At 38.7% G+C, this 27,599-nt stretch overlaps 1 protein-coding gene across 3 annotated transcripts in view; it reads left to right on the forward strand.

The window, feature by feature from the left end:
- Nucleotides 1–27,599, forward strand: part of scai (suppressor of cancer cell invasion) — a 156,950-nt gene that overhangs the window by 124,327 nt on the left and 5,024 nt on the right. For all 3 annotated transcript variants that reach the window (XM_059993907.1, XM_059993908.1, XM_059993909.1), the window contains exons 14-15: nt 8,352–8,424; nt 16,237–16,410. In XM_059993907.1, the coding sequence (XP_059849890.1) occupies nt 8,352–8,424; nt 16,237–16,410 (247 nt within the window). The remainder of the gene's footprint in view (nt 1–8,351; nt 8,425–16,236; nt 16,411–27,599) is intronic.

The raw sequence follows: 27,599 nt of genomic DNA on the forward strand, positions 1-27,599 counted from the left end.
TTTTGCTGCAAAACGTACATGCAGCTTCTAGAAGCTGTTTGGATTTTTTTTATTGCTCCTTTTTTTTGTAAATTTGTGTCCCTCTTTCTGCCTTAACATGTTTTATTTGTTGTATTTTGAAGTCCTGGACTGCAAAAGCAAGAAGATAATGCTGTTGAACTTAATTTTTGTTATCCCTCTATAGGAAGTGTACAAAAATAATGGAACAAGTGCATGGCAGTTTCACTAGGATGATATTGAGAATAATAAAGTGAAACTGAAGATATTATGGCCTTTTCACACAGTTTCCAAAACAATTTCAAAGATCTGAGAGGCAGTGCAATAAAATAAATAAAGATGAATTGTTTGGATTGATGGGAAGGCAGAATCAGGGCAGCCCAATAAGAAGAAAAAGTAAAAGAGAAGCAGGAAAGTGATTATGATATGTTTTTTTACTACAGACTATGCAATGACATTGAAGAGTATGTTTTGACAAGATAATGTATATAGCAAAATTTTTATTCGAATGAATAACCTTGAATGCTGTAATCCTTGCCTCTTCTACTTCTAATGAACAGAACATTGAGAATTAATTAGTTTATACCCATTAATGGTGTCCATGTATTTGAATTTATGTACCTAGTGCAAGTTTTCTCCCCCATGTTGTCAAACGTGAGTTTTGTTATGCAACGCTCTCTGATTCTAATAAAATAAAGAGCTCTGGAAAGCTAATGCTGAATCATCACCTCTGCCATTCCCACCTCCGTCCTCCCACAACTGTAAGGAGGATAAGTAGAATGAGCAAAACTAAGATTGAGTGAGTCATGTCTTTCTTGTTATGTTATTATTCATGTCGTGGGTAAAGCTCAACTGAATCAGAATCCAGTTTATTATCACTGATATGTTGTATTGTGAGAGCAGTACAGTGCAAGACGTAAAAATTACTATAAGTTGCAAAAATAAATATTGCAAAAGAGCAATAATGAGGTAGTGTTCATGGACTGTTTATAAATCTGATGACAGAGGGAAAGAAGCTGTTCCTAACATGTTAACTGCTGGTCTTTAGGCTCCTGTACCTCCTTTCTGATGGTAGTAATGAAAAGTGGGCATGTCCTGGATAGTGAGAGTCCTCAGTGATGGATGCCACCTTCTTGAGGCACCACCTCTTGAGGATGTCCTGGAAGGTTGAAAGGTTTGTACCTGTGATGGAGCTGGCCGAGTCAACAACCTTCTAGAGCAGGGATTCCCAACATGGGGTCCTTGGACCCCTTGGTTAATGATATTGGTCCATGGCATAAAAAAAAGTTGGAAACCCCTGCTCTGGAGCCTTTTGTGATCCTGTGCATTGGAACCTCCAAACCAGACTTTGATGCAATCAGTGAGAATGCTCACCGCCATGCAAACCCAATAAAATAGAAATGATAACCCAGTTTGACAAACACGGGGAAATCTGCAGATGCTGGAAATTCAAGCAACACACACAAAATGCTGGTGGAACACAGCAGGCCAGGCAGCATCTATAGGAAGAAGTACAGTCGAAGTTTCGGGTTGAGACCCTTCATCAGGACTGATGAAGGGTCTCAGCCCGAAACGTCGACTGTACTTCTTCCTAAAGATGCTGCCTGACCTGCTGCATTCCACCAGCATCCATTTTGACAAATGTGGTTATGAGTGGATGAACAGATTTCATCAAATTTTGGTTTTCCACTCTGATTTTGTCTCTACTTTAATGCACACTGCATTAAAGTGCATATGCCTTGTGATGTTCAAAGTTCAAAGTAAACATATTTCAAAGTACATATATATCAGCATATTCTACCCTGAAATTCATTTTCTTGTGGGCATATAGATAGTAAATACAAAGAAACAATAGAATCAATGAAAAACCACACAGAACAAAGATGGACAAGCAACCAGTGTGCATAAGACAACAAACTGTGCAAATACAAGAAGGAAGGAAGGAAATAGATTGATGGGTAGATAAGCAAGCAAGCATTAAATATCGAGTGCATAAGATGTAGAATGCTTGAAAATGAGACCATAGGTTGTGAGAAAAGTTGTGGTGAGTGTAATTATCCCCTCTGGTTCAAGAGTCTAATTGTTAAGGGGTAATAACTGTTCCTGGACTTGGGGCTCCTGTACCTTCTTCCCAATGGCAGCAGCAAGCAGAGAGCTTGGCCTGGATGGTGAGGGTCCTTGATAATAGATGCTGCTTTCCTGGTACAGCTCTCCATGTAGATGTGCTCAATGGATTAAAATATTTTAATTTCTAAAAGCCCTTTAGTTACAGTTGTTTTCTTGAGCCCCAAGTTACTTGGGTTCTCAAATCAACAACTGATACTGCAATGCTTGAGGAAAATAGCAGTGTACGTCCAACTTGAGTTACTCGATAGCTAAGGAATGTGTTGAATTTTGGATGCAACAAAGAAATCATGGAATTGTAAGAGCATAGAGAATCAAAATAAGGTTTAAATATCACTGATGTGTATCATGAAATTTGTAGTTCTCAGCAGCTGTACAGTGCAGTAATAAAAATACGGTAAATTACATATGCAGTGCCTATAAAAAGTATTGATCCCTCTTGGAAGTTTCTGTGTTTTATTGTTTTACAACATTGAATCAGTGCATTTAATTTGAATTTTTTGATACTGACAAACAGAAAAAGTCTCTTTTGTGTCAGCATAAAAACAGATCACTACGAAGTGATCTAAATGAATTACAAATATAAAACACAAAATAATTGTTGCATGAGTATGCACCTCCTTCAAGTCAGTATTTAGTAGATGCGCCTTTGTCAGCAATTACAGCCTTGAGTCTGTGTGGATAGGTCTCTATCAGCTTTGCACATCTGGACACTGCAATTTTTCCCCATTCTTCTGTACAGAAACCGCTCAAGCTCTTATCAGATTGCATGGGGATTGTGAGTGAACAGCCCATTTCAAGTCCAGCCACAAATTCTCAATTGGATTGAGATTTGGAGTCTGACTTGGCCACTCCAGGACATTAACTTTGTTGTTTTTAAGTCATTCCTGTATAGTTTTGCCTTTATGCTTGGGATCATTGTCTTGCTGGAAAACAAATCTTCTCGCAATTTTCAGTTCTCTTGTAGACTGCATCAGGTTTTCCTCCCAGATTTCCCTGTATTTTGCTGCTTTACCCTCTACCTTCACAAGACTTCCAGGGCTGCTGCAATGAAGCATCCCAATAACATGATGTAGACACCACCATGCTTCACAGTAGGGATGGTGTTTTTGTTGATGCTTACTCCAAACGTAGTGTTTAGTCTGATGGCCAAAAAGCTCAGTTTTGGTTTCATCAGACAATAGAACCTTCCTCAAATTGACATCAGAGTCTCCCACATGCATAATGGCAAACTCTAACTGAGATCTCATGTGAGGTTTTTTTTTCAACAGTGGCTTTCTCTTTGCCATTTCCCATAAAGCTGCGACTGGTGAAGCACCCGGGCAACAGTTGTTGTATGCACAGTCTCTCCCATCTCAGCCACTGAAGCATGCAACTTCTCCAGAGTTGTCATAGGTCTCTTGGTGGCCTCCCTCACTAGTTCCTTTCTTGCATGGTCATTCAGATTTTGAGGATGGCCTGCTCTAGGCAGATTTGTAGTAGTGCCATATTCTTTCTATTTCTTGATGATTGACTTAACTGTACTCCAAGGGATATTCAGTGACTTGGAAATTTTCTGGTGCTCTTGACTTGTGCTTTTCAATAACGTCTTCATGGAATTGCTTGGAGTGTTCTTTTGTCTTTATGGTGTAGGTTTTGCCTGGATACTAACTCACCAGCAGTTCAACCTTCCAGATATAGGTATATTTTTACTACAATCAATTGAAACACTCTGACTACACACAGGTCTCCAAAACCAGATCTCCATTTAACTAATTATATGACTTCTAAAAACAATTGGCTCCACCAGTGATGATTTGGTGTTGTCACTTACCAGCAAAGATAGAGAGGTCCGTTGAAGTCTGATGGTACTATTTTTAACAGTATTTATTGATAAAAATACACAAAAATAATATCAATGCAAACATACAGATAATATACGTCGTCAATACTAAATCTAAAAGTGTGGGTATAATAATAATCAATAAGGAATAGCTCTATCGTTGTCTAGGGGATAATGTATTGTCCGATGGAAATATAAAAGTCACTTTAGTTCATTCAAGCTGCAGCTTTCTGGTTGGAGAGAAAGACAGGTTAAAACTTGCCCATTCCTTTTATGATGTCAATCCTTTGAGAGTCATTGGGAGTTGATTTCCCCGTTGTTAGCTAAAAACCGTTCTTCCGTGGTAAAGGAGCAAATGGAAACGGACGCACGTGGCCTTCCCACGGGCTTTCACTATTACGGGATCGCTAGCGTTGCTTCTGGTGCGTCTGAGGGGCTGTTCCCACAGACCCTCTTTTTATCCTGACTCACAGGGTCTCAGATGTCAATCAGGTTGGGATGATGCAATCCCTCCACCAACCTCCCCCTCGGTTCATTGCCTGGGGCTTCGATGCATCATACAGGATTCAATACACAATCCAGTCTCCAAGAGACAATAGCCGGTAATAATGGCTCTGCTTTTTGGAGGCCAGGACACATTCCAACTCTTTGTGGATTCTGCATGTCTTTCTCTCATTTCCTGGGTCTCCTGAACTGACTTAATAGTGATCTTGCGATTCTCACAAAGGAGGGGGCTACCCCGCACCCTTCGGCCCCTCAGAGCGGTGGCACATTCGTAACAGTGTGTATATTAAATAATTGCAATGAATTGTTTTGTATTTTATATTTGTAATTAATTTAGATCACTTTGTAGAGATTGGTTTTCATTATGACATGGAAGTCTTTTTCTGTTGATCAATGTCAAAAAAGCCAAATTAAATACACTATGATTCAATGTTGTAAAGCAATAAAACATGAGAACTTCCAAGGGGGCGAATACTTTTTTACTATTTTTGGCACTCTTTGTGTGTTTTGGCACGTGGCCAAGTAGTTAAGACGTTGGTCTAGTGATCTGAAGGTTGCTAGTTCAAGCCTCAGCTAAGGCAGCGTGTTGTGTCCTTGAGCAAGATACTTAACCACACATTGCTCAACGACGACACCGGTGCCACTTGCTCTTCTGTTGGACAACATCAATGGTGTGGAGAGGGGATACTTGCAGCATGGGTAACTACCAGTCTCCCATACAACCCTGCCCAGGCCTGCACCCTGGAAACCTTCCAAGGTGCAAATCCATGGTCTCTCAAGACTTAACGGATGCCTATATATATAAAAAATTAAATAGTGCAAAATGACAGCAAAAATAGTGAGTTAGTGTTCATGGGTTGGATCATTGTCTGTTCAGAAATGTGATGGTACAGAAAAAGTCATTCCTAAAATGTTGGGTTTGTGTCTTTGCCTATACCTCCTTGCTGATGGTAGTAAGAAGTAGAATGCATGTCCCGGATGGTGCCTTTATCAATAGCCTAATATTTTTGCCAGAGTCAAGACTCTCATGGTCACCCCAGACAGCATTTTGTAAGGTTTCCCCTGAATAATTAGTAATGTAGGTAACCTGTATCTGAGATTTTGGCTCATTTGTAATATTTATTCATTGCACATTGCATGTATTATGTTACCTGGCTACAGAACTGAAACTCCCTTTGGTTCTTCATTCTTGTCATAGTGTTTCTATTATAAGTGCATAAAAGACAAAAATTAATGTATGAGCACCAGTTTACCTTTGACAAACTTTTCCTTAAATTTTTGATATGAGGCCCTCGTTGGTCAGGGTCAACCATGTACGCAAGCTAGGGTGGTATGATATGGAGAGCAAGATGTTGACCATGTAGCAGGCTTCCCTTCTCTACGTAGCTGATGAATGCAAAGGAATGGCAGAGACCGATACAGTTTGGCACCAGCAGTATTGCAGGAGTTGCCAGTCAGCATTGAACTGAACGTTGGAATACCTGAGGGACTCCAGCTCTGGATTTTTCATTGTGGTTTATTCCCATAACCTTCCCCATGTGGGAATAGCTGCAAGGCAGCGGAGATTTAACATCAGAGTTTTCCTTTTACTAGATGAGCTGCCAAGCACCATCTGCCCAGTGGTTTTAAGGTGTAGGTGACCTGCTTTTGTCCCTTCTGTCAGTAGAAATGGTTCCCCTGGGATTAATAGCTAAGGCTCATGTGAAGGCCAGGAGCTGAACTTGGTTGTCAGAGGCTATTTGAAATGCTTGGCTTTAGGACCATTTAATAAGTAGTGGGAGCTTGTCGCCATTACTATCCACAGCTATAACAACCTTAAGTTCAAAGTAAAATTTATATTCTGAGTACAAACCTATCACCACATACAACCCTGAGATTCTTTTTCTGTGGGCATATTTGGGAAATCTTTGGAACAGTAACTGTTAACAGGATCAATGGACTACAAGCTGTGCAAATACAAATACAAATAAATAGCAATAAATAATGATCATGAAATAACAAGATAAGGAGTCCTTAAAGTGAGACCATTGGTTGTGGGAACACCAGAAGTAGAATGAGTGTAGTCATCCCCTTTTGTTCAAGAGTCTGTTCGTTGAGGGGTAGTAACAGTTCTTGAATGTAATGGGCGAGTTCTGAGGCATCTGTTCCTAATGGCAGCAGCAAGAAAAAAGCATGGCCTGGGTGGTGAGGATCTTTGATGATTGATGCTGCTTTCCTAGAGCAACATTTCATGTACATGTGCAAAATGGTTTAAGGAACCAAATCTTTGATAAATTTTAAGAATTAAGTTGAAAAATGTCAAAGCTTGCGAGAGTTTTTCTTTTCATCACTTTATTTAGCACTGACAGATGAGGTACAGGGAGACAAATGTAGAGTAAAGTTTCTAAATGTTTTTCAACCACAGCTTTAAAAAGGACTTCTCTTGCCTCCCATTGTAAGTTTTCTATTTACCATTACATTTGGCTGTCCAACTGTGTGGGAGTTTGTTTCTGGCTTTCTCCCCCTTCCTTTCCAGTCTTGATGAAGTGCATTGGCCCAAAACATTGATTTCTTATTCCTTTCAAAGCTGCCTGACCTACTGAGTTCCTCCAGCATTTTGTGTTATTCTGTACTTCCAGCATCTACAGAGTATCTTGCGTTTATGGGAGTTTCTCCCTTTAATACTGATTTGTAGATCATTTGTCCTTTGTTCTGTAAATTCGTTCAAGTCATCAAATGTTTGTCCCACTTTGGACACTTGAGTCCAATTGTAAGTAGATATTGATTGCATATGACAGTTGTCAGTGCCTGTACATTGCGCCATCTAGTGTACATCTGAGGTACTGCAGCTAATTTGCTGAAGATATTCCCTCTGTTGTTTGTTGGCTATTACGAATTTAACCCCAGTGAAATTAGGGAATGGCCCAGTTCAGCTCCTGCATCTTATGGTACATGGCCAAAATGCATTTAAGACGGATATGATTTGGAAGCAGAGGTCAAGTTGGAACAGTAAAATCCTCATTGCAAGAACAGTGGGAGGGGAAAAGCAAATCATGCACAGGCCATTGTGCTGACTCTGGCAACTCACCATTTGCTTGGAGGATGATTAGCATGGCTCTGTAAAAGATGTGCACTTTGAGGAATAAAACTCCTTGCACATTGCACCACAGCTTATACTGTATGCTGTATTCAGTATGTTAGACCAAGATATAGGAGCAGAAGTAGGCTATTCGGTCCATGTTAGCTATCAAAAATGAAGATTGTCTCCCTGTTGGTACTGTATTCTGTTGTGCAGGCTGATGTTTAACACTACTTTATCTTTGTCATAAACCATTATTCCATCATTTCACCTATTTCATGTATGTCCTTTGCTCCTGTCATGCTATTGTCTACATTCTATATTCTACCAATATTCTCGGTTTCTATCATTATGCTTTTGGCATGGCACATAGCACAATGTGGTATGGCTTTAAACAAAAAAAGACACTGCTAAAGCAATGAGTTGCCTTTTCCAACAAAGAATGAAGATATTTCCAGGAAGTGAAAAAGAACATACAACCTATTTCAGAAAGAGAAAAACTAACCTTAAATGGGGTTGTGAAACAGGTTTCTGATTTGAGTAGAGAACAACTAGAGAGTGATACATAAATGGTTATATAACATCTTAAGTCATTCTAATTTGGGTATTTCATAAAAACTGTGAAAGTTTTGAGTATTGAACAGTGCTGTATAACCATGCAGTAGGATGTCACTTATTAGTCATGTTGTTAACTGAGAAACTGGAAATCAGCTCAAATGAAATTGCTGATATTTTATAAAGCTATATCCTTGCTAGTCAAATGTTATCACCATTATTGTTTAGTGCAATTTTGTTAAGATATTCAGTTATTTGTGTTGATTATTCTAATTTCCCTTTCTCTTTCAGAATTTTATCAACTTGTTTGGTCAGCCTTTAGTTTGTCTACTTTCTCCAACAGCATATCCCAAAGGTTTACAAGGTACAAATACATTGAAACTAGTATTATGCCACTTGGTTAATAATGCAGAGCTGTACTTGCCTCAGTAGCTATTATTTTCCACAATATCTTCAGAAACTTGAAGTGTACCAAAATCATGTATGCCATTTTACTAATTGCTAATGCTAGTATGATCCAATTGATATATTGTGTCTATGTATTTGTGAAATAGAGAAATTTGGAACTGGAATTGGTTTATTATTCTTTCTTTTTCTTTTTCAATCTTTTTATTAAATTTCATATATAAAAAAAACAACACAAAATAATGAATAGATTACAGATTCAATAAACTTGAGATTACATTAGTAATAGGATAATAATATCCTATTAAAACATCCATCAACAAAAGGTACATAAATCAATCAAGTCTATATAAATATATATGAAAAAAAAACAAAAATAATCGTCGAAAAAAGAAGAAAAAAAATTGAAATTATATATGAGAAAAAATATATATTGAAAAAAAATACTAAACTAAAACTAACATGGGCAATAATAGCACTTTATAAATATATAAAGGTGTCAAGAAAAGAACTCCAGAACTCCATACCTGAACAAGTATAAGTAGAGAAAAGGATCTGAAATAAGCCAAATTAATTCATATGAAAGTGTCGAATAAATGGTCCCCAGGTTTCTTCAAATTTAATTGAAGAATCAAAGATAGTGCTTCTGATTTTTTCCAAACTCAGATAAGAAATAGTTTGGGAGAACCACTGAAATGTAGTAGGAGGATTTACTTCTTTCCAGTTTTGTAATATAGACCTTCTGGCAATTAATGTTACAAAGGCAATCATTCGTCTGATTGAAGGGGAAAGCTGATTGCAATCTTCATTTGGTATACCGAAAATTGCAGTAATAAAATGGGGTTGTAAATCGATATTCCATACTGAGGAAATGACATCAAAAATGTCCTTCCAATAGTTATGTAAAGTGGGACATGTCCAAAACATGTGAGTCAATGAAGCCACTTCTAAGTGACATCTGTCACATTGAGGATTAATATGCGAATAAAATCGGGCAAGTTTATCTTTAGACATATAAGCTCTATGTACAATTTTAAATTGTATTAAAGCATGTTTAGCACAAATAGAGGAGGAATTAACCATTTGTAAAATTTTTTCCCATTTATCTGTTGATATATTACATCGAAGTTCTTTTTCCCATTCTTGTCTAATTCTATCCGATATTTCTGGCTGTATCTTCATAATCATGTTATAAATAAAAGCTACTAATCCCTTCTGACAAGGATTAAAAGTAAAAATCAAATCTGAAAAATCCGATGGAGTTGAGTTAGGAAAAGATGGAAGAATTTTATGTAAGAAATTTCTAATTTGTAAGTATCTAAAAAAATTAGATTTAGGTAATTCAAATTTGTTGGATAGTTGATCAAAAGACATCAAAGTACCTTCAAAAAAAAGATCACGAAAACATTTTATACCTTTCCTTTTCCATATACTAAAAGCTTGATCTGTCAATGAAGGTTTAAAAAAAAAATTACATAAAATAGGGCTGTCCAGAGCAAAGTTTTTCAGATTAAAGAATTTGCGAAATTGAAACCAAATTCGTAGTGTATGTTTAACAACAGGGTTAGATATCTGTTTATTGAATTTGGCTAAATCAATAGGAAGAAAAGAACCAAGAACGGAAAATATAGAATATCCCTTAACCTCACTACATTCCAAATTTACCCACTGTGGGCACACAGGTGAATCCAAATCTAGTTTCCAGTACATTAGGTTACGAATATTATTCGCCCAATAATAAAATCTAAAGTTAGGTAAAGCTAGACCACCATCTTTTTTAGACTTTTGTAATTGCCTTTTGCTTAACCTAGGATTTTTATTTTGCCACACAAATGAGGAAATTTTTGAATCAATATTATCAAAAAAAGATTTAGGAATAAAAATTGGTAAAGCTTGGAATAAATATAAAAATTTCGGTAAAATCATCATTTTAATAGCATTAATCCGACCAACTAATGATAAAAATAAGGGAGACCATCTAGTAGTAAGTTGCTGAATTTGATGAAGCATAGGTAAAAAATTCAGTCCAAATAAATCTTTATATTTCTTGGTGATTTTTATACCTAAATAGATAAAGTTATCAGTAACAACTTTAAATGGCATCCTATCACTCAATAAAGTTTGCGCGTTTAAAGGGAATAACTCACTCTTATCTAAGTTTAATTTATAACCAGAAAAGCTACCAAATTGAGCCAACAAGGATAAAATAGCAGGAATAGACCTACTAGGATTAGAAATATATAACAACAAATCATCAGCATAAAGCGATAATTTGTATAACTTCTCATTACGGGTAATACCAAAAATATTAGGAGACTCACGAATAGCAATAGCTAAAGGTTCTAATGCAATATTAAATAATAAAGGACTTAAAGGACAACCTTGTCTCGTACCACGAGATAATTGAAAAAAAGAGGATCTATAATTATTTGTAAGAACAGAAGCAACAGGTTTATAATATATTAATTTAATCCATGATATAAAATTAGGACTAAAATTAAAGTTTCTCAATGCATTAAATAAATATGTCCATTCAACTCTATCAAAGGCTTTTTCAGCATCTAATGAGATAACACATTCTGGGGTTGTAGGTGATGAAGTATAAATTATGTTAATCAATTTTCTAATATTAAAAAAGGAATATCGATTCCTAATAAAACCAGTTTGATCTTCTGAAATAATCTGTGGTAATACCTTTTCTAATCTAATGGCTAAAATTTTTGTAAGAATCTTAGAGTCTACATTTAATAATGATATAGGGCGATAAGATGCACATAAGGTAGGATCTTTATCTTTTTTAAGAATTAAAGAGATAGTAGCTTCATAAAACGATTGAGGTAGTCTCTTCTTAACAAACGCATCATTAAAGATTTCACATAGCCAAGGAGAAAGCAATAAAGAAAAAGTTTTAAAAAAATTCTACAATAAAACCATCAGGACCAGGAGCTTTCCCTGAATTCATTGATGAGATAGCCTCTCTTATTTCATCCATAGAAATAGGAGCATCAAGGAAGCTACAATCGTCATCTATCAGTTTAGGAATATTCAAATTATTAAAAAAATTATCCATCGTAAACCGGTCACCGTCAAATTCTGATTGATATAAAGATTTATAAAAATCTTGAAAAGTGTTATTGATTTCTTTATAATCAGTAGTTAAATTACCGTCTTGTTTACGAATTTTAATAATTTGTCGCTTAGTCGAAATAGCTTTTAATTGATTAGCTAACAATTTACCAGTTCGATCACTATGAATATAAAATTGAGCCCTAGTCTTAATTAATTGATTCTCAATTGAAGAAGATAATAATAAACTATGTTCCATTTGAAGCTCAACTCTCTTCTTATAAAGTTCTTTGGTAGGAGTAACGGAATAAATCTTATCAATTTCTTTAATTTTATCCACCAATAAAGCTATATCTGAATATCTTTGTTTTCTTTTACCAGCGGAATATGAAATAATTTGTCCACGAATAAAAGCCTTGAAAGAGTCCCAAAGTATTCCTTTATCAATCTCTTCATTATAGTTTGTTGAAAAAAATAAGTCAATTTGTTGTTTTATGAAGGTAATAAATTCTGGATCTTGAAGTAAAGTAGCATTAAGTCTCCAAGATCTAGTATTGATAGAAGAATCCGAAATCTTGATAGATAACTTCAAAGGCGCATGATCCGAAATAGCAATAGAATAGTATTTACAATCAATAACATCTGTTAATAAACGATGATCAATAAGAAAGTAATCAATTCTAGAATAACTATGATATACATGTGAAAAAAATGAAAATTCTTTATCTTTAGGGTTCAAAAACCGCCATATTTCAGTAATTCCAGAATCAACCATAAAAGAATTAATAAGTAAAGCTGATCTATTCGGAAGAGTTCGAATAGGTTTAGATCTATCCATCGAAGGATTCAAACAACAATTAAAGTCTCCACCCATAATCAACATATATTCATTCAAATTAGGAAGAGAAGTAAATAAACGTTTAAAAAATTCAGGACAATCAAAGTTTGGAGCATAAATATTAACTAAAACAACTTTCCGATTAAAAAGTGAACCAGTTATCAACAAAAATCTACCCTGTGGATCAGAAATAATTTCATAATGTGTAAACGAAATTGAGGCGTCTATAAAAATAGACACACCCCTAATTTTAGCGGTACAATTTGAGTAAAATTGTTGTCCTTTCCAGAACCTAAAAAAACGTTGATTATCCTCCCTCCTAATGTGGGTCTCCTGTGCAAAAATAATATTAGCGTTCAATCTATGGAATACTTTAAATATTTTTTTACGTTTAATCGGATGATTTAAACCATTAGTATTCCACGAGATAAAGTTAATAGATTTATCCATCATACCAATATTAATTGTGTGTATCATAAAAGGTTAAAAAGACACATAACCCACAATTTAGGAAGAAGGAAAATTGATTCAGGAGCAACCGGAGATCCTGACACCTCAACAATATTAACAATTTAAAGTCAGCCCATAAACTAAAAGCAAAAAAATAAAAAGCAAAAGCATGAAAAAAGATCCCTCCCCCCTCCCCCCACCCTTTGAAAGAAAGCCAAGCGGCAGGCGCATAAACTAATACTAATATTACCCCCATTTCAAGATGGCAGCTCCATAAGAAAATTTTTTAAGAAAAAACTATATAACACCCCAATTAAAATATAGAGTTGCAAAAAAAAATATATATATATATACCTACATATATATATATATATACACATACACATACACACCCATATCAGACAAATCAAAAAAAAACTAAAATAGTAAAACCAGAAAAATCATTAATAAAAAAAAATGCACATTAAAGTTTAAAAATGTGATACACCTTTAAAAAAAAATTCCATATTCAGATACAAAGATGACGTTTCACAAGCCAAGACTTATGGGAAGAAGAAACGACATTTTGAGAAAGCCATATTACAAAATATGAATATAAATTCAGCAATCTAATAAGAAAATATAGTAAAAAAGTTATCAAAATAGAATTTTTTTTAAAAAAAAGATTTAATAGACACTACAACATATATAAAAAAAAACTAAAGAAAAAGAATTCAAAACCTTTGTTCCATTTCTAAATACAGGCAAGCAAATAAACGCTTATAAAAAGTAAAGACTTATGGGAAGAAGAAACGACATTTTGAAAAAATAATTCATTATTACAAAATACAAACGTGTATAAAAAAAGGATATTATAAAAATTAAAACAGCATCTATAAGCAATAATAATAGTAGTAAAAAAAAAGACCCAGACCCATAGTTCAAAATAAAAAGTTATAACCCAACTTCCAGGGTTAAAACTTAAAATGAAATGACATCCTCTCTCCAAAAAAAAATCTTCAATGTAACTCATAGTTCAAGTTGCACTAGAGGATCGATATTCTTCAACAAATTTCTTCGCTTCTTCAGGAGTGTTAAAAAAGTGTAGACTGTTGTCGGGCAGCACCATTCTAAGCTTCGCTGGATACATTAAAGCTTGTTTAAATCCAATCGAATGAATCTCTGCCATCACTGGTTTAAAAGCGATCCTGGCTTTCATTACTTCATACGAGTAGTCTTCAACTATTCGAAATGAATAATTTCTGTAGGAGATCATACCTTTTTTACGAGCTAATCGAATTAGAAGCTCTTTCTCACGAGGATAATGAAGGCGAACAATCACCGCTCGTGGTTTATCAGACACAGACGAAAACCTCGCAACTCTATGAGCGCGGTCAATAACAGGTTCATTTTTCAAACCTTCACCACCGAAAATTTCCCACAGTAATTTAGAGAAAAATTCAGTTAAATCACCGGACTCAACTTTTTCGGGAATTCCGATGATGCGCAAATTCTGTCTGCGAGAACGATTTTCAAGATCAGTAATTTTAAACTTGTACTGATCTAAAGTTTTAGCAGTCGACTCTATCTTCTTCTCTAACACTTCAATTGTACGTGCTTTTTCACAAATTGATTGTTCAAGAGTCGTGATCTTATTTCCATGCTGTTGAACCTCTAACGCCTGCGACTGAAACTTAGTTTCAAGCGATTTAACAACCCCTTCAAGATCGGATATTTTCGAAGTAATCCTCCTTTCCAAACTTAACAGTTTACTGTCCAATTTACCTTCTAGTCTGCCTTCCAGAGCCGCAAATTTAGCATCCAGTTTATTGTCCAATTTACTTTCCATACCCGCAAATTTAACATCCAGTTTAATGTCCAAAAGACCAGAAATTGCGTCGATGGATACAGGATCCTTAGCCGATTTCTTACTTGTAGCCATTTTAGGTTTGACAAGATTAGATCAACTATTATTTTAGGAAAAAAGGGTCAATCAAAGGTAGCAACTCATATGATTAAGTTCGAAAAGATCTAATTAAAGGGTGATTATAGTTAAAAAAATAAAGAGCGCCTAAAAGGCAGATGCTTACGTCGCCATCTTGAAACTCCACCCCCTGGTTTATTATTGTCACATGTACCAAGGTGCAGTGAAAAGCTTGTATTGCATACTGATCATTCGGATCACAGTGCATTGAGCTAGAGTAAGGTAAAACAATAACAAAGCAAAATAATGTGTAAAATCTATTGGAAAAAGTGCAGTGTAGGTAAATAATAAAATGCAAGATCATAATGAGGAAGATAGTGAATCCGAGAGTCCAGCTTACCATATGAGAAGTCCATTGGAGAGTCATACAGTGGGGTCTGCTGATAGGAGAGAGGAGAAGAGAGAGTGTTCAGGGTCGATGGGGTCCTTGATTATGTTGGCTGCTTTTTTAAGGCAGTAATAAATATAGACAGAGTCCATAAATGGGAGTCTGGTTCCCACAATGTGCTGTGCTGTATCTATAACTCTGCAGTTTCTTGCGGTCACGAGTAGAACAATTGCCATAGAACACCATTATGCATACAGATAGGATGCATTCTATGGTATATTAGTAAAACTTGGTGAGAGTTGACATGGATGTGCTAAATTCCTTTAGCCTCCTAAGGAAGCTTTCTTGGCCATAACATCAACATGATTGGACCAGGACAGGCTGTTTGTTGGTGATGTTCACACCTTGGAACTTGAAGTTCTGAACCCCCTCAACCTTTGCACCATTGATGTAGAAAGGAGCTTGTGCACTGACACTTTTCTGGAGTCAATAACCAGCTATTTTGTTGAAATTGAGGGAAAGGTTGTTAATACAATTGAAGGTTTGTAATTTTGAGAGTCTCTGCAGGATGATAAAGAGTGGAAAGAATTGTCAATGAGCTTCAACAGTGAAGATATAGGATTTCTGATTATCAACATGCACTATAGCACTAGCTGACAATGTAACTTTGTAGGTAAATAACTATTTTAAGAACTTACTTTACAACTAAGCAATTATTGTAAAGTCAGGTGGCTTGGCAGTTAGCACGACTCTATTATAGTTTGGGGCATTGGAGTTTGGAATACAATTCTGACATCATCTGTAAGGAGTCTGTACATTCCTGCTATGGGTTGCGAGGGTTTTCCCCAGACCCAAAGACATAACCGGATAGCAGATTAATTGTTCATTGTGAAATGTTCCATGATTAGGCTAGTGTAACACCAGGCGCTGTTGGACGGTGCGGCTTAAAGGCCTCAGAGGCCTATTCCCCACTGTAACTCTAAATAAATAAATTAAGAGAGCACAAAACAGTGTCTTGGTCACATTATAAGCAATGAAAGGATTTTATTTCTCTTTCATGGCAATGGTAGTGTTAAGTGATCATGATAGAAAAATTATTTTCTGAATCTTCTGTTCTTTTTTGCAGATCAAACTCAACGAGGCAGTCTTTTCACCCTTTTTCTCTATAATCCTTTGATGGCATTTCTCTTTATGTGCCGACTCACGAGCATGAGAAAAGGGTTGTGGGATAAATGTCAGGAATACCTTCTTAAGATTTATAGAGACATAGCTCACCTGCTGACTAAATCACGAACCGTGGGTAAGTTATGCTGTGTTATTTTATGATAAAATTAGTTAATGATCAAATAAATTACTTTAAGCAAAATGACTAGAATGGCAATGGAGTAGTAGGAATAAATGTTTTTAGTGAGTCACATTAGCTACTGTACAGGCTGGGCGATTTACTGTGCAGGAATCAGGCCCTCCATGATGAAAAACGACAGAGGGCCCATACAAAAAGACAGAGCCTTCTGCATATACATGAGACAATCATTGGTTTAGTATAGCTTTCCATCCATTTGAATATGGCAAATTAATTAAGGGGAAGCCTACAGTTTACTTTCCAAAAAGACTGACAGGTATTTGAGATGGTCCATTGTTACACGTACCATTTTGATATATAACTGGCCATTTTCTATATGATGTTATAGACAATAGACAATAGGTGCAGGAGAAGGCCATTCAGCCCTTTGAGGGAGCACCGCCATTCAATGTGATCATGGCTGATCATCCACAATCAGTACCCCGTTCCTGCCTTCTCCCCATGTCCCTTGACTTCACTATCTTTAAGAGTTCTGTCTAACTCTTTCTTGAAAGCATCCAGAGAATTAGCCTACACTGCCTTCTGAGGCAGAACATTCCATATATCCACAACTCTCTAGGTGAAAAAGTTTTTCCTCAACTCTGTTCTAAATGGCTTATCCCTTATTCTTAAACTGTGGCCTCTGGTTCTGGACTCCCCCAACATCGGGAACATGTTTCCTGCCTCTAGAGTGTCCAATCTCTTAATAATCTTATGTTTCAATCAGATCCCCTCTCATCCTTCTTAATTCCAGTGTATACAAGTCCAGTTGCTCCAATCTTTCAACACATGACAGTCCAGCCATCCCAGGAATCAATCTCGTGAACCTACGCTGCACTCCCTCAATAGCAAGAATGTCCTTCCTCAAATTTGGAGACCAAAACTGCACACAATACTCCAGGTGTGGTCTCACCAGGACCTTGTACAACTGCAGAAGGACCTCTTTGCTCCTATACTCAACTCCCCTTGTTATGAAGGCCAACATGCCATTAGCTTTCTTCACTGCCTGCTGTACCTGCATGCTTACTTTCAGTGACTGATGAACAAGGACACCTAGATCTTGTTGTACTTCTCCTTTTCCTAACTTGACACCATTCAGATAGTAATCTGCCTTCCTGTTCTTGCTACCAAACTGGATAACCTCACATTTATCCACATTAAACTGCATCTGCCCACTCATCCAACCTGTCCAAGTCACCCTGCATTCTCCTAACATCCTCCTCATATCTCACACTACCACCCAGCTTTGTGTCATCTGCAAATTTGCTAATGTTACTTTTAATCCCTTCATCTAAATCATTAATGTATATTGTAAATACCGTAGATTCCGGACTGCAGAGCACACCTGATTAAAAGCCACACGCTCTAATTTTAGAAAGAAAATCAATTTTGTACTTGTACAGGCCGCACCGGATTTTAAGCCGCAGGTGTCCTACGTTGTAATATGAGATATGTGCACAGAAAGATATTACACGTGAGGATTTTTTAACTTTTAATTAAATCCGTATGGTAACATAAACAAATATATATTGCAAATGCTTTTTTTCGAACAGTGCCTGTAACACAGCTACTTTTAAATATACATACGTATCGGTAACACGCAAATTACGTTGCGTATACTTTTTTACTGAACAGTGCACGAACAACATTCCAATATCTCCTAACGACTGGTAAAAAAATATATATACTGCAGCCTACCAGGAAAAGTTATTGATCGCCTTGTTCATCTTCCTCCTGCACACTAAAACCATCAAAGTCATCTTCTTCAGTGTCCGAATTGAATAAAACCTCAGGATCTCGTCACTCACTTCAGTCTCTTCGTTGTCGCTCTCACTTGAGCGCACGCGGTCCTCTTCATCACGCAGCAGTCCAGCCTTTCGAAACCAGCTGGTGATGGTGGATGTTGTGACACGGCTCCATGCATTTAGGATCCACTGGCAGACTTCAGTTAAAGATGCTCTTCGCATGCGTCCTGTTTTGGTAAAGGATTTCTCGCCGCTCGTCATCCAAGCCTCCCACTCAACGCGCAGCGCCACTTTAAATGCCCGGTTCACGTTGATGTCCAGTGGCTGCAAATACTTCATGGTGCCCCCAGGAATCACAGCTGGAATTGAGTTTGTACTCTTGATGGCAGCTTTCACTGAACTTTCATTGTCAGCCGCTTAAAAAATCACCATCGATGGAAGCTTTAGTCCGGATGCTGTACAAGTAAAATGCGTTCTCTCATGGCCTCTTGTTTTCAGTGTGATGGACGAGTCACCTTTTTTATTAACAGTCTGAGTGAGAGGCAGGTCAAACGTCAAAGGTACTTCATCCATATTTATGATATCATCTGGCCCGATGGAATTCTCTGCTATCTTTGTTTGAGTGAATGTGCGGAAGTTAGCAAGTTTTTCCTCGTGGTCGGGAGGGAGCTGCTGACACAGAGTCGTGCGTACCCTGACGGACAGGCCTTTTCGTCTCATAAATCTAAAACACCACGATGGCCCACCTCTAAAATCTTCGATTTTCATTTTGGTGGCGATTGCTTTAGCCTTCAGTCTGATCTGCATGGTGGAAACACCACGGCTGCCTGCTCTCTGTGTGTTAACCCAGTCTTCAAGAAAGTTTTCAAGTTCGGGCCATCTGCTATGATTACCTCTGAAAGCTTTTGTCATCTTTTTGCATTGACTCAGTTCTTCACGCTGGCGTCTCCACCGTCTCAACATCGATTCATTTATGCCAAGATTATGTGCAGCAGCTCAATTTCCTTCTTCAACCGCCAGATTGATCGCCTTTAACTTAAAAGCTGCATCATATGCTTTTCTTTGAGTGTTTTCCATGTTGATGAGGGTGAGTACAAATGACTGATTTACAATAATTTAATTGTGAAAGTGCGCTTGATTTATCATACAATTTCATTGGACCTCTGTGAACTACTCATCAATTTTATTGGTCTACTGTTACGGGGCAAAATGTTTTTGGCGGCATGAAAAAAAAACATGCATTAGCCGCACCGTAGTATAGGCCGCAGTGTTGCCGCAGTGTTCAAAGCGTGGGGAAAAAGTAGCGGCTTATAGTCCGGAATTTACGGTAGCTGCGGTACCCCACTAGTCACTGCCTGCCATTCTGAAAAGGACCCGTTAATAGCTACTCTTTGTTTCCTGTCTGCCAACTAATTTTCTATCCATGTGAGTACCCTACCCCCAATATCATGTGCTCTAATTTTGCCCACTAATCTCCTATGTGGGACCTTATCAAAGGCTTTCTAAAAGTCCAGGTACATCCACTGGCTCTCCCTTGTCCATTTTCATAGTTACATCCTCAAAAAATTCCAGAAGATTAGTCAAACATGATTTCCCCTTCGTAAATCCATGCTGACTTGTACCAATCCTGTTACTGTTCTTCTAATAGTGGACGTAAATTTCATTTTTCCTAACAACTCCTAATGAGATACATCTGAATGTAAAGAATTTTTCCTTCAGATGTAAATGAAGTTGATAAGCTACACTGATTCCTTACCTGCAAGTATGGGGGTATGATATTCGGCTGTTTTTGAGGACTCTCTTCTTACAAGATACAGTATCTGGGAGGCTTAGTTGCTTGTTTCAGGGTTCAGGGTTGTTGGAGTATGTGGAAAACAGACATAATTAATTTTGCAGTGTAATCATAGCCAAAATTAACTCCTGCATGGCTTGGTTCTCTTGGACATTAAGTTCTACCTTAGTTCCAGAGTGCAATCCTTTATGTGATAGAATCTGATCTTTTGTTAGGTATTGTGTGTTTTTGTGACCTAGGTGTTTATTATGGTCTCATGTACCAAGGTACACAGCAGCCACTTTATTAGATACCTCCTGTACCTAATAAAGTGGCCGTTGAGTGTATGCTCGTGGTCTTCTCCTGTTGCAATGTGTGGTTATCTGAGTTACTGTCACTTTCCTGTCAGCTTGAACCAGTCTGGCCATTCTCCTCTGACCTCTCTCATTAACAAGGCACTTTCACCCACAGAACTGCTGCTGACTGGATTTTTTTTGTTTTCTCCGCCCATTCTCTGTAAATTCTAGAAACTATTCTGAGATACTCAAACCATCCCAACTGGCACCAACAATCAATCCACGGTCAAAGTCACTTAAACCACATTTCTTCCCCTTTCAACTGTTTGGTCTAAACAACAACTCAGTTTCTTGATCATGTATGCATGCTTTTTTGCATTGAATTGCTGCCACATGAGTGGCTGATTTGCATTAATGAGCAGAGATACAGGTGTACCAAATAAAGTGGCTACTGGTGTATGGTGAAAAGCTTGTCTTGCACACTGTTCATACAGGTCGAGTAAATTATTCCTACATGGCCATCAATTCACATTTGATTCTTCTGTCACCAGTTTCTAATACAGTTGGCCCTCCTTATCTGTGGGGGATTGGTTCCGGGACCCCTCGTGGATCCCAAAATTTGCGGATGCTGAAGTCCCTTACTCAACCTGTCTCAATCTGGTGGACCTTAGGACCCAGCGGAACCCCAGACCTTATTTAACCTGTCTTAGTGCTGTGGACATTATGACCTGATGACCTGGTGCCAGAGCTCTGAATGTGCAGTGTTTCTGTTCACGAAAATAATCACGATCACGATTGAAAATAAAGTGGAAATAATAAAGCAATTGGAAAGAGATGAAACGCCATCGGTCATTGTAAAAGCATTAGGTTACATTGGTCAACGATCGGAACAATTTTAAAGGATAAAGTGAGAAAGGCTCTGCCCCGATGAAAGCTGCAATTATTACTAAGCAACGCAGTGGTTTAATTATTGGGTTTTGGGGTTTTTGATCCTCCACATCAACCCGGCACGGTGGAGAGCGCATTCCAAAGCAATCTGTCGCTAGATCGAGCTCGGGAACTTCACGAGCCTGGTGCTGAAACACATGTTCTTAAGTGTTTTATATGCATATAAAGGTAAAATATATACTAAGACAAATGCTTGACTAACTGATGCTATATAATACTGGATGTACCTGCTCCAACTTACTTAGTAAGAGAACTTCCGATTTTTTTCGATCCTGACCCACACACATCCTCCCATATACTTTAAATCATCTCTAGATTACTTATAACACCTAATACAATGTAAATGCTATATAAAATGGTGGTTATACTGCATTGTTTAGGGAATAATGACAAGAAAAAAAAGTCCGTACATGCTCGAACAACAAGTACTGGAAGAGCACTTCTGGTTTTTTGCTATTCACGGTTGGCTGAATTCGCACATGTGGAATCCGCAGATAAGGAGGGCCGACTCTACTGGTAATTTGCTGAAGTCACCTGATTTTCTTGGGATACAGGAGGTAGCCAGAGTATTCACATAATCACATGTTTTGACTCTAAATCAGTGCCAGGTGATATTTTGTTTGTTATGATGTATTTTATATATTATATATTTTGTTTGTTATTTGTTATTAAAACCAATTTTAATGAGTTTGCTGATCATTCAAATTATTAAACATCATTTTAATTTGAAGATGACAGTGCTTTTACAAGTGGTTAGTGGTCAGATTTTGTGGTAAATTATCAAAAGACATTTTTACTGAGTGAGTGTCAAATGCCATAATAAAAATGCAAGTTGTTGTAAGGCACCATTTTGCATTTAAAATGGCTCCAGTCCTGTCTCATAATCTGTATGATGACTACATAATGAATGAGGCCCTCAGTGTTGCAGTGTCTTAATTTTGATATTGACTCTCATGTTACATCTCCATGTTTTCTCACAGATCTGAAATTACAAGTGTTTAAAGGTTGGAGAAAGGGTTTTGGATTTGTTAAATGAAGCCTGTTAGACCATAAGACAGTGAGACACAGGAGCAGAGCTAAGCCATTCAACTCATTGAGTCTGCTCCCCCATTTGATCACAGCTGAGTTACTTTTCCTTTCAATCCCATTCTTCTGCCTTCTGTCTGAGCTTTGACACCCTGACTAATCAAGAACCTATCAACCTGCACTTTAAATATACCCAAATACTTGGGCTCCATGTCTTTGTATTCTGAGGCAGTGCCATCTGGTCCAAGGCTTACCCACTATAGGAAGCAATCACAAACATGGGAAAATCAGCAGATGCTGGAAATCCAAAGCAACACACACAAAGAAGTTCAGCAGGTCAAGCATCTATGGAAAAGAGTAAAGAGTCAATATTTTGGGCCGAGACCCATCTTCAGGGCTGGAAAGGAAGGGGAGAAGAGGAAGAAGTATAAGGAGGCAGGTTATAGGTGAAACAGGGAGAGGGGAAGGGATAAAGTAGGCATATAACAATTACAGCATGGAAACAGGCCATCTCGGCCCTTCTAGTCCATGCCAAACGCTTACTCTCACCTAGTCCCACTGACCTGTACTCAGCCCATAACCCTTCATTCCTTTCCTGTCCATATACTTATCCAATTTTACTTTAAATGACAATATTGAATCTGCCTCTACCACTTCTATTGGAAACTAGTTCCACACAGCTACCACTCTCTGATTAAAGAAATTCCCCCTCGTGTTACCCCTAAACTTTTGCCCCCTAACTCTCAACTCATGTCCTCATAAAGAGCTGGAAAGCTGATTGGTGAAAGAGATAAAGGGCTGGTAAGAGAGGACAGAAGACCATGTAAGAAAGGGAAGGCAGAGGAGTGCCAGGGAGGTGAAGGGCAGATTGGAAGAGAATTTGTGAGAGGAAAACAAGAATGGGGAATGGTGAAGGAGAAGTTGGGGCAACTACTGAAAGTTTGAGAAATTAACGTTCATATCCTCAGGTCGGAGGTGTTGCTCCTCCAGCCTGAGTGTGGCTTCATGGTGCTAGTTGAGGAGGCCATGGACTAAAACGTTCAATGGTTCCTTTTAATTTCAGAGAATGTATACTCTGTATGTATTGCAGATATCCGCAAAACTGAAAAAAACCCCAAATGAATGAATGACAGAAAAACATTAGAACCCCAAAGACCACCCCCATGCACAAGCAGCAACAAAGCACCAACCCTACTCTCTCCCCCTTCAGGTTTCAGGTTTTTGGATAATTGGTCTTTGTTCCAGGGACATTGGGATCTATTTCGAAGGGACGGTCTACATCTGAACCGGAGGGGTACTAACATTCTTGCAGGAGTGTTTGCCAGTGCTGCTCGGGGGGGTTTAAACTAGATGTGCAGGGGGCAGGGATCCAGATCCAGAGGGTTGGTCAGAAGGAGCATGGGGTTAAATGTGTAGAAGGTTTGGGTGATCTTGAGAAGGTCATCAAAATTCAGGGTGCAATTAGCCCGATGGAAGTTCAAGGAGCTGGGTTAGGTACAGTAGACAGTGTTTTAAGCAAAGAGAGGAGGAATGGGCTAAGAATTCTATACTTGAATGCGTGTAGTGTCAGAAATAAGACAGATGAGCTTGAAGCTCAGATGAAAATGGGGAACTACGATATTGTTGGGATAAAGGAGACATGGCTGCAAGGGGATCAGGTCTGGGAATTGAGTGTACCAGGGTATACGTGCTATTGTAGAGACAGAAATATGGGAAGAGGGGGTGGGGTGGCCCTGTTGGTAAGGAATGAGATTCAGTCCTTAGCAAGAGGTGACTTGGGAACAGGGGTAGTAGAGTCTGTGTGGATTGAGCTGAGGAACAGCAAGGGTAAAAAGACCCTAATGGGTGTTGTGTACAGGCCCCCAAACAGTAGCGTGGATATTGGGTACAAGTTGATTAGGGAGTTAACATTGGCATGTGCTAAAGGTAATGTAGTCGTTATGGGAGATTTCAACATGCAGGTGAACTGGGAGAATCAGGTAGGTGCTGGACCCCAGGATAGGGAGTTTGTGGAGTGTCTAAGGGATGTGTTTTTGGAACAGCTTGTGCTTGAGCTAACCAGGAACGAGGCTATTTTGGACTTGGTGATGTGTAATGAACAGGAATTGATAAGTGATCTTGAAGTAAAGTAGCCATTAGGAAGTAGTGATCATAACATGATAAGTTTTTATCTACAATTTGAGAGGGATAAGGGCAGATCAGAGGTGTCAGTGTTGCAATTAAATAAAGGAGACTATGGAGCCATGAGGGAAGAGCTGGCCAAAGTTAAATGGGCGGATGCCCTGGCAGGAAAGACAGTGGATCAGCAGTGGCAGATATTCTTGGGCATAATACAAAAGATGCAAAAGCAGTTCATTCCAATGAGAAGGAAGGATTCAAAGAGGGGGAAGGGGCCACAGTGGTTGACAAAGGAAGTCAGAGATTGTATAGCATTAAAGAAAGAAGTATGACAGGGCTAAGATGAGTGGGAATACAGATGATTGGGAAGGTTTTAAGGAACAGCAGATCTTAACTAAAAAAGCAATACGGAGAGAAAAAATCAAGTATGAGCTCAGTCTAGCCAGGAATATAAAAGGGGATAGCAAAAGCTTTTTTAGCTATGTGAAGAGAAAGAAGATAGTTAAGAACAATGTTGGCCCCTTGAAGAATGAATTGGGAGAAATTGTTATGGGAAACAGGGAAATGGCAACAGAATTTAATGCGTACTTTAGATCTGTCTTCACCAGGGAGGACACAAGCAATCTCCCAGATGTATGGATGGGCCAGGGTCATAAGATATCAGAGGAATTGAGACAGATTGACATTAGGAAAGAAACTGTGATGAGTAGACTGGTAGGACTGAAGGCTAATAAATCCCCGGGTCCAGATGGTCTGCATCCGAGGGTTCTAAAAGAGGTGGCTCAGGAAATTGCGGATGCATTGGTAATCATTTTCCAATGTTCCTTAGATTCAGGATCAGTTCCTGAAGATTGGAGAGTGGCTAATGTTAACCCACTTTTCAAGAAGGGAGGGAAGGAGAAAACGGAGAACTATCGCCCTGTGTTAGCCTAATGTCAGTCGTGGGGAAGATGCTTGAGTCCATTATAAGGATGAAATAGTGGCACATCTTGATGGCAGTAATAGGATTAGGCCGAGCCAGCATGGATTTACCAAGGGCAAATCATGCTTGACTAATCTGTTGGAGTTTTTTGAGGGTGTAACAAGGATGTTAGACGAGGGTAAGCCAGTGGATGTTGTGTACCTAGATTTTCAGAAGGCATTCGATAAGGTGCCACATAGGAGATTGGTGAGTAAAATCAGAGCTCATGGTATTGGGGGCAGGGTTTCAACATGGATAGAAAACTGGTTGGCAGATAGAAAGCAAAGGGTAGCAGTGAATGGGTGTTTCTCGGACTGGCTGGAGGTGACTAGTGGGGTACCACAGGGCTCTGTATTGGGACCACAGCTCTTTACGATTTATGTCAATGATTTAGATGAGGGCATTGAAAACTATATCAGCAAGTTTGCTGACGATACTAAACTGGGTGGCAGTGTGACATGCGAAGAGGACGTTAGGAGAATACAGGGAGACTTGAATAGGCTGAATGAGTGGGCAGATACTTGGCAGATGTCATTCAATGTGAATAAATGTGAAGTTATCCACTTTGGAAGCAGGAACAAGAGGGCAGAGTTTTGTCTGAACGGTGTAGAGTTAGGTAAGGGAGAAATGCAAAGAGACCTAGGAGTCCTAGTTCACCAGTCAATGAAGGTGAATGAGCAAGTGCAACAGGCAGTGAAGAGGGCAAATGGAATGTTGGCCTTTGTTACAAGGGGAATTGAATACAAGAGCAAGGATGTCCTTTTGCATTTGTACAGGGCCCTGGTGAGACCACACCTGGAATATTGTGTACAGTTTTGGTCTCCAGGTTTAAGGAAGGACATTCTGGCAATTGAGGAAGTGCAGCATAGATTCAATAGGTTGATTCCTGGGATGGCAGGGCTGTCTTACGCAGAGAGATTGGAGAGATTGGGCTTGTACACCCTGGAATTGAGGAGATTGAGAGGGGATCTGATTGAAACGTTTAAGATAATTAAAGGATTTGATAGGATTGAGGCAGGAAATATGTTCCAGATGTTGGGAGAGTCCAGTACCAGAGGGCATGGATTGAGAATAAGAGGTCATTTATTTAAAACAGAGTTGAGGAAGAGCTTCTTCTCCCAGAGAGTTGTGGAGGTGTGGAATGCACTGCCTCGGAAGACGGTGGAGGCCAATTCTCTGGATGCTTTCAAGAAGGAGCTGGATAGATATCTGATGGATAGGGGAATCAAGGGATATGGGGACAAGGCAGGGACTGGGTATTGATAGTGAATGATCAGCCATGATCTCAGAATGGCGGTGCAGACTTGAGGGGCCGAATGGTCTACTTCTGCACCTATTGTCTATTGTCTATTCCCCTACTTGTTCCTGCGGAAAGCATCATTCCCCACTACCCACTAAGCAAGCCATAGCAAAAGCCCCCAAAAAATCAGAATGGGAATGAGAAGTAGAATTGAAATGGTTGGCCACTGAGAAAACCCACTTTCTGTGGCAGATGGAGTGGAGATGCCCAACAAAGCAGTCTCCCAATCCATGTCATTTCACACCAATATACAGGAGGCCACACTGGGAGCGCTGGAACAGGAGGTGACCCCAACAGACTCACAGGAGAAGTGTCACCTCATCTGGAAGGATTGTTTGTGGCCCTGAATGGTAGTGGGGCAAGTGTGGCACTTGTTCCGTTTGCAAGTGTAAGTGCCAGGAGGGAGATCAGTAGAGAGGGACAAGTGGACAAGGGAGTCATGTAAGGAACGATCCATGTGGAAAGTACGTGGGTGGGGGAAGGGAAAGATGTGCTTGGTGGAGGTATCTATCTTGGTGGAGATGGTGGAAGTTATGGAGAATTATATGCTGGATGTGGAGGCTTGTGGGGTGGTGGGTGAGGACAAGAGAAACTCTATCCCTGGTGTGCTAGTGGGAGGATGGGGTAAGGACAGATGTGTGCGAAATGTAAGAAATGTGGGTAGGGAAAGTTGATGTTGGAGGAAGAGATGCCCCTTTGAAGAAGGAGAACATCTCAAATTTTTCTGGAATGAAAGGCTTCATTCTGAGAGCTGGTGCAATGGAGATGGAGCATCTGAGAAAAGGAAATGGCATTTTTACAAGTGACAGGGTGGGAAGAGGTATAGTCCAGATAGCTGTGAGAGTTATAAAAGGTATGTAGATAGACTGTTTCTAGAGATGGAGACAGAGAGATTAAAAAAAGGGAGAGAAGTGTCAGAAATGGACCAGGGCAGGTTGGAAGTTGGAGGCAAAGTTGATGAAATTGACAAGCTCAGTATGGA

Source organism: Hypanus sabinus, chromosome 18 (assembly GCF_030144855.1).
Source record: "Hypanus sabinus isolate sHypSab1 chromosome 18, sHypSab1.hap1, whole genome shotgun sequence".
In the NCBI taxonomy this organism is placed as follows: domain Eukaryota; kingdom Metazoa; phylum Chordata; class Chondrichthyes; order Myliobatiformes; family Dasyatidae; genus Hypanus; species Hypanus sabinus.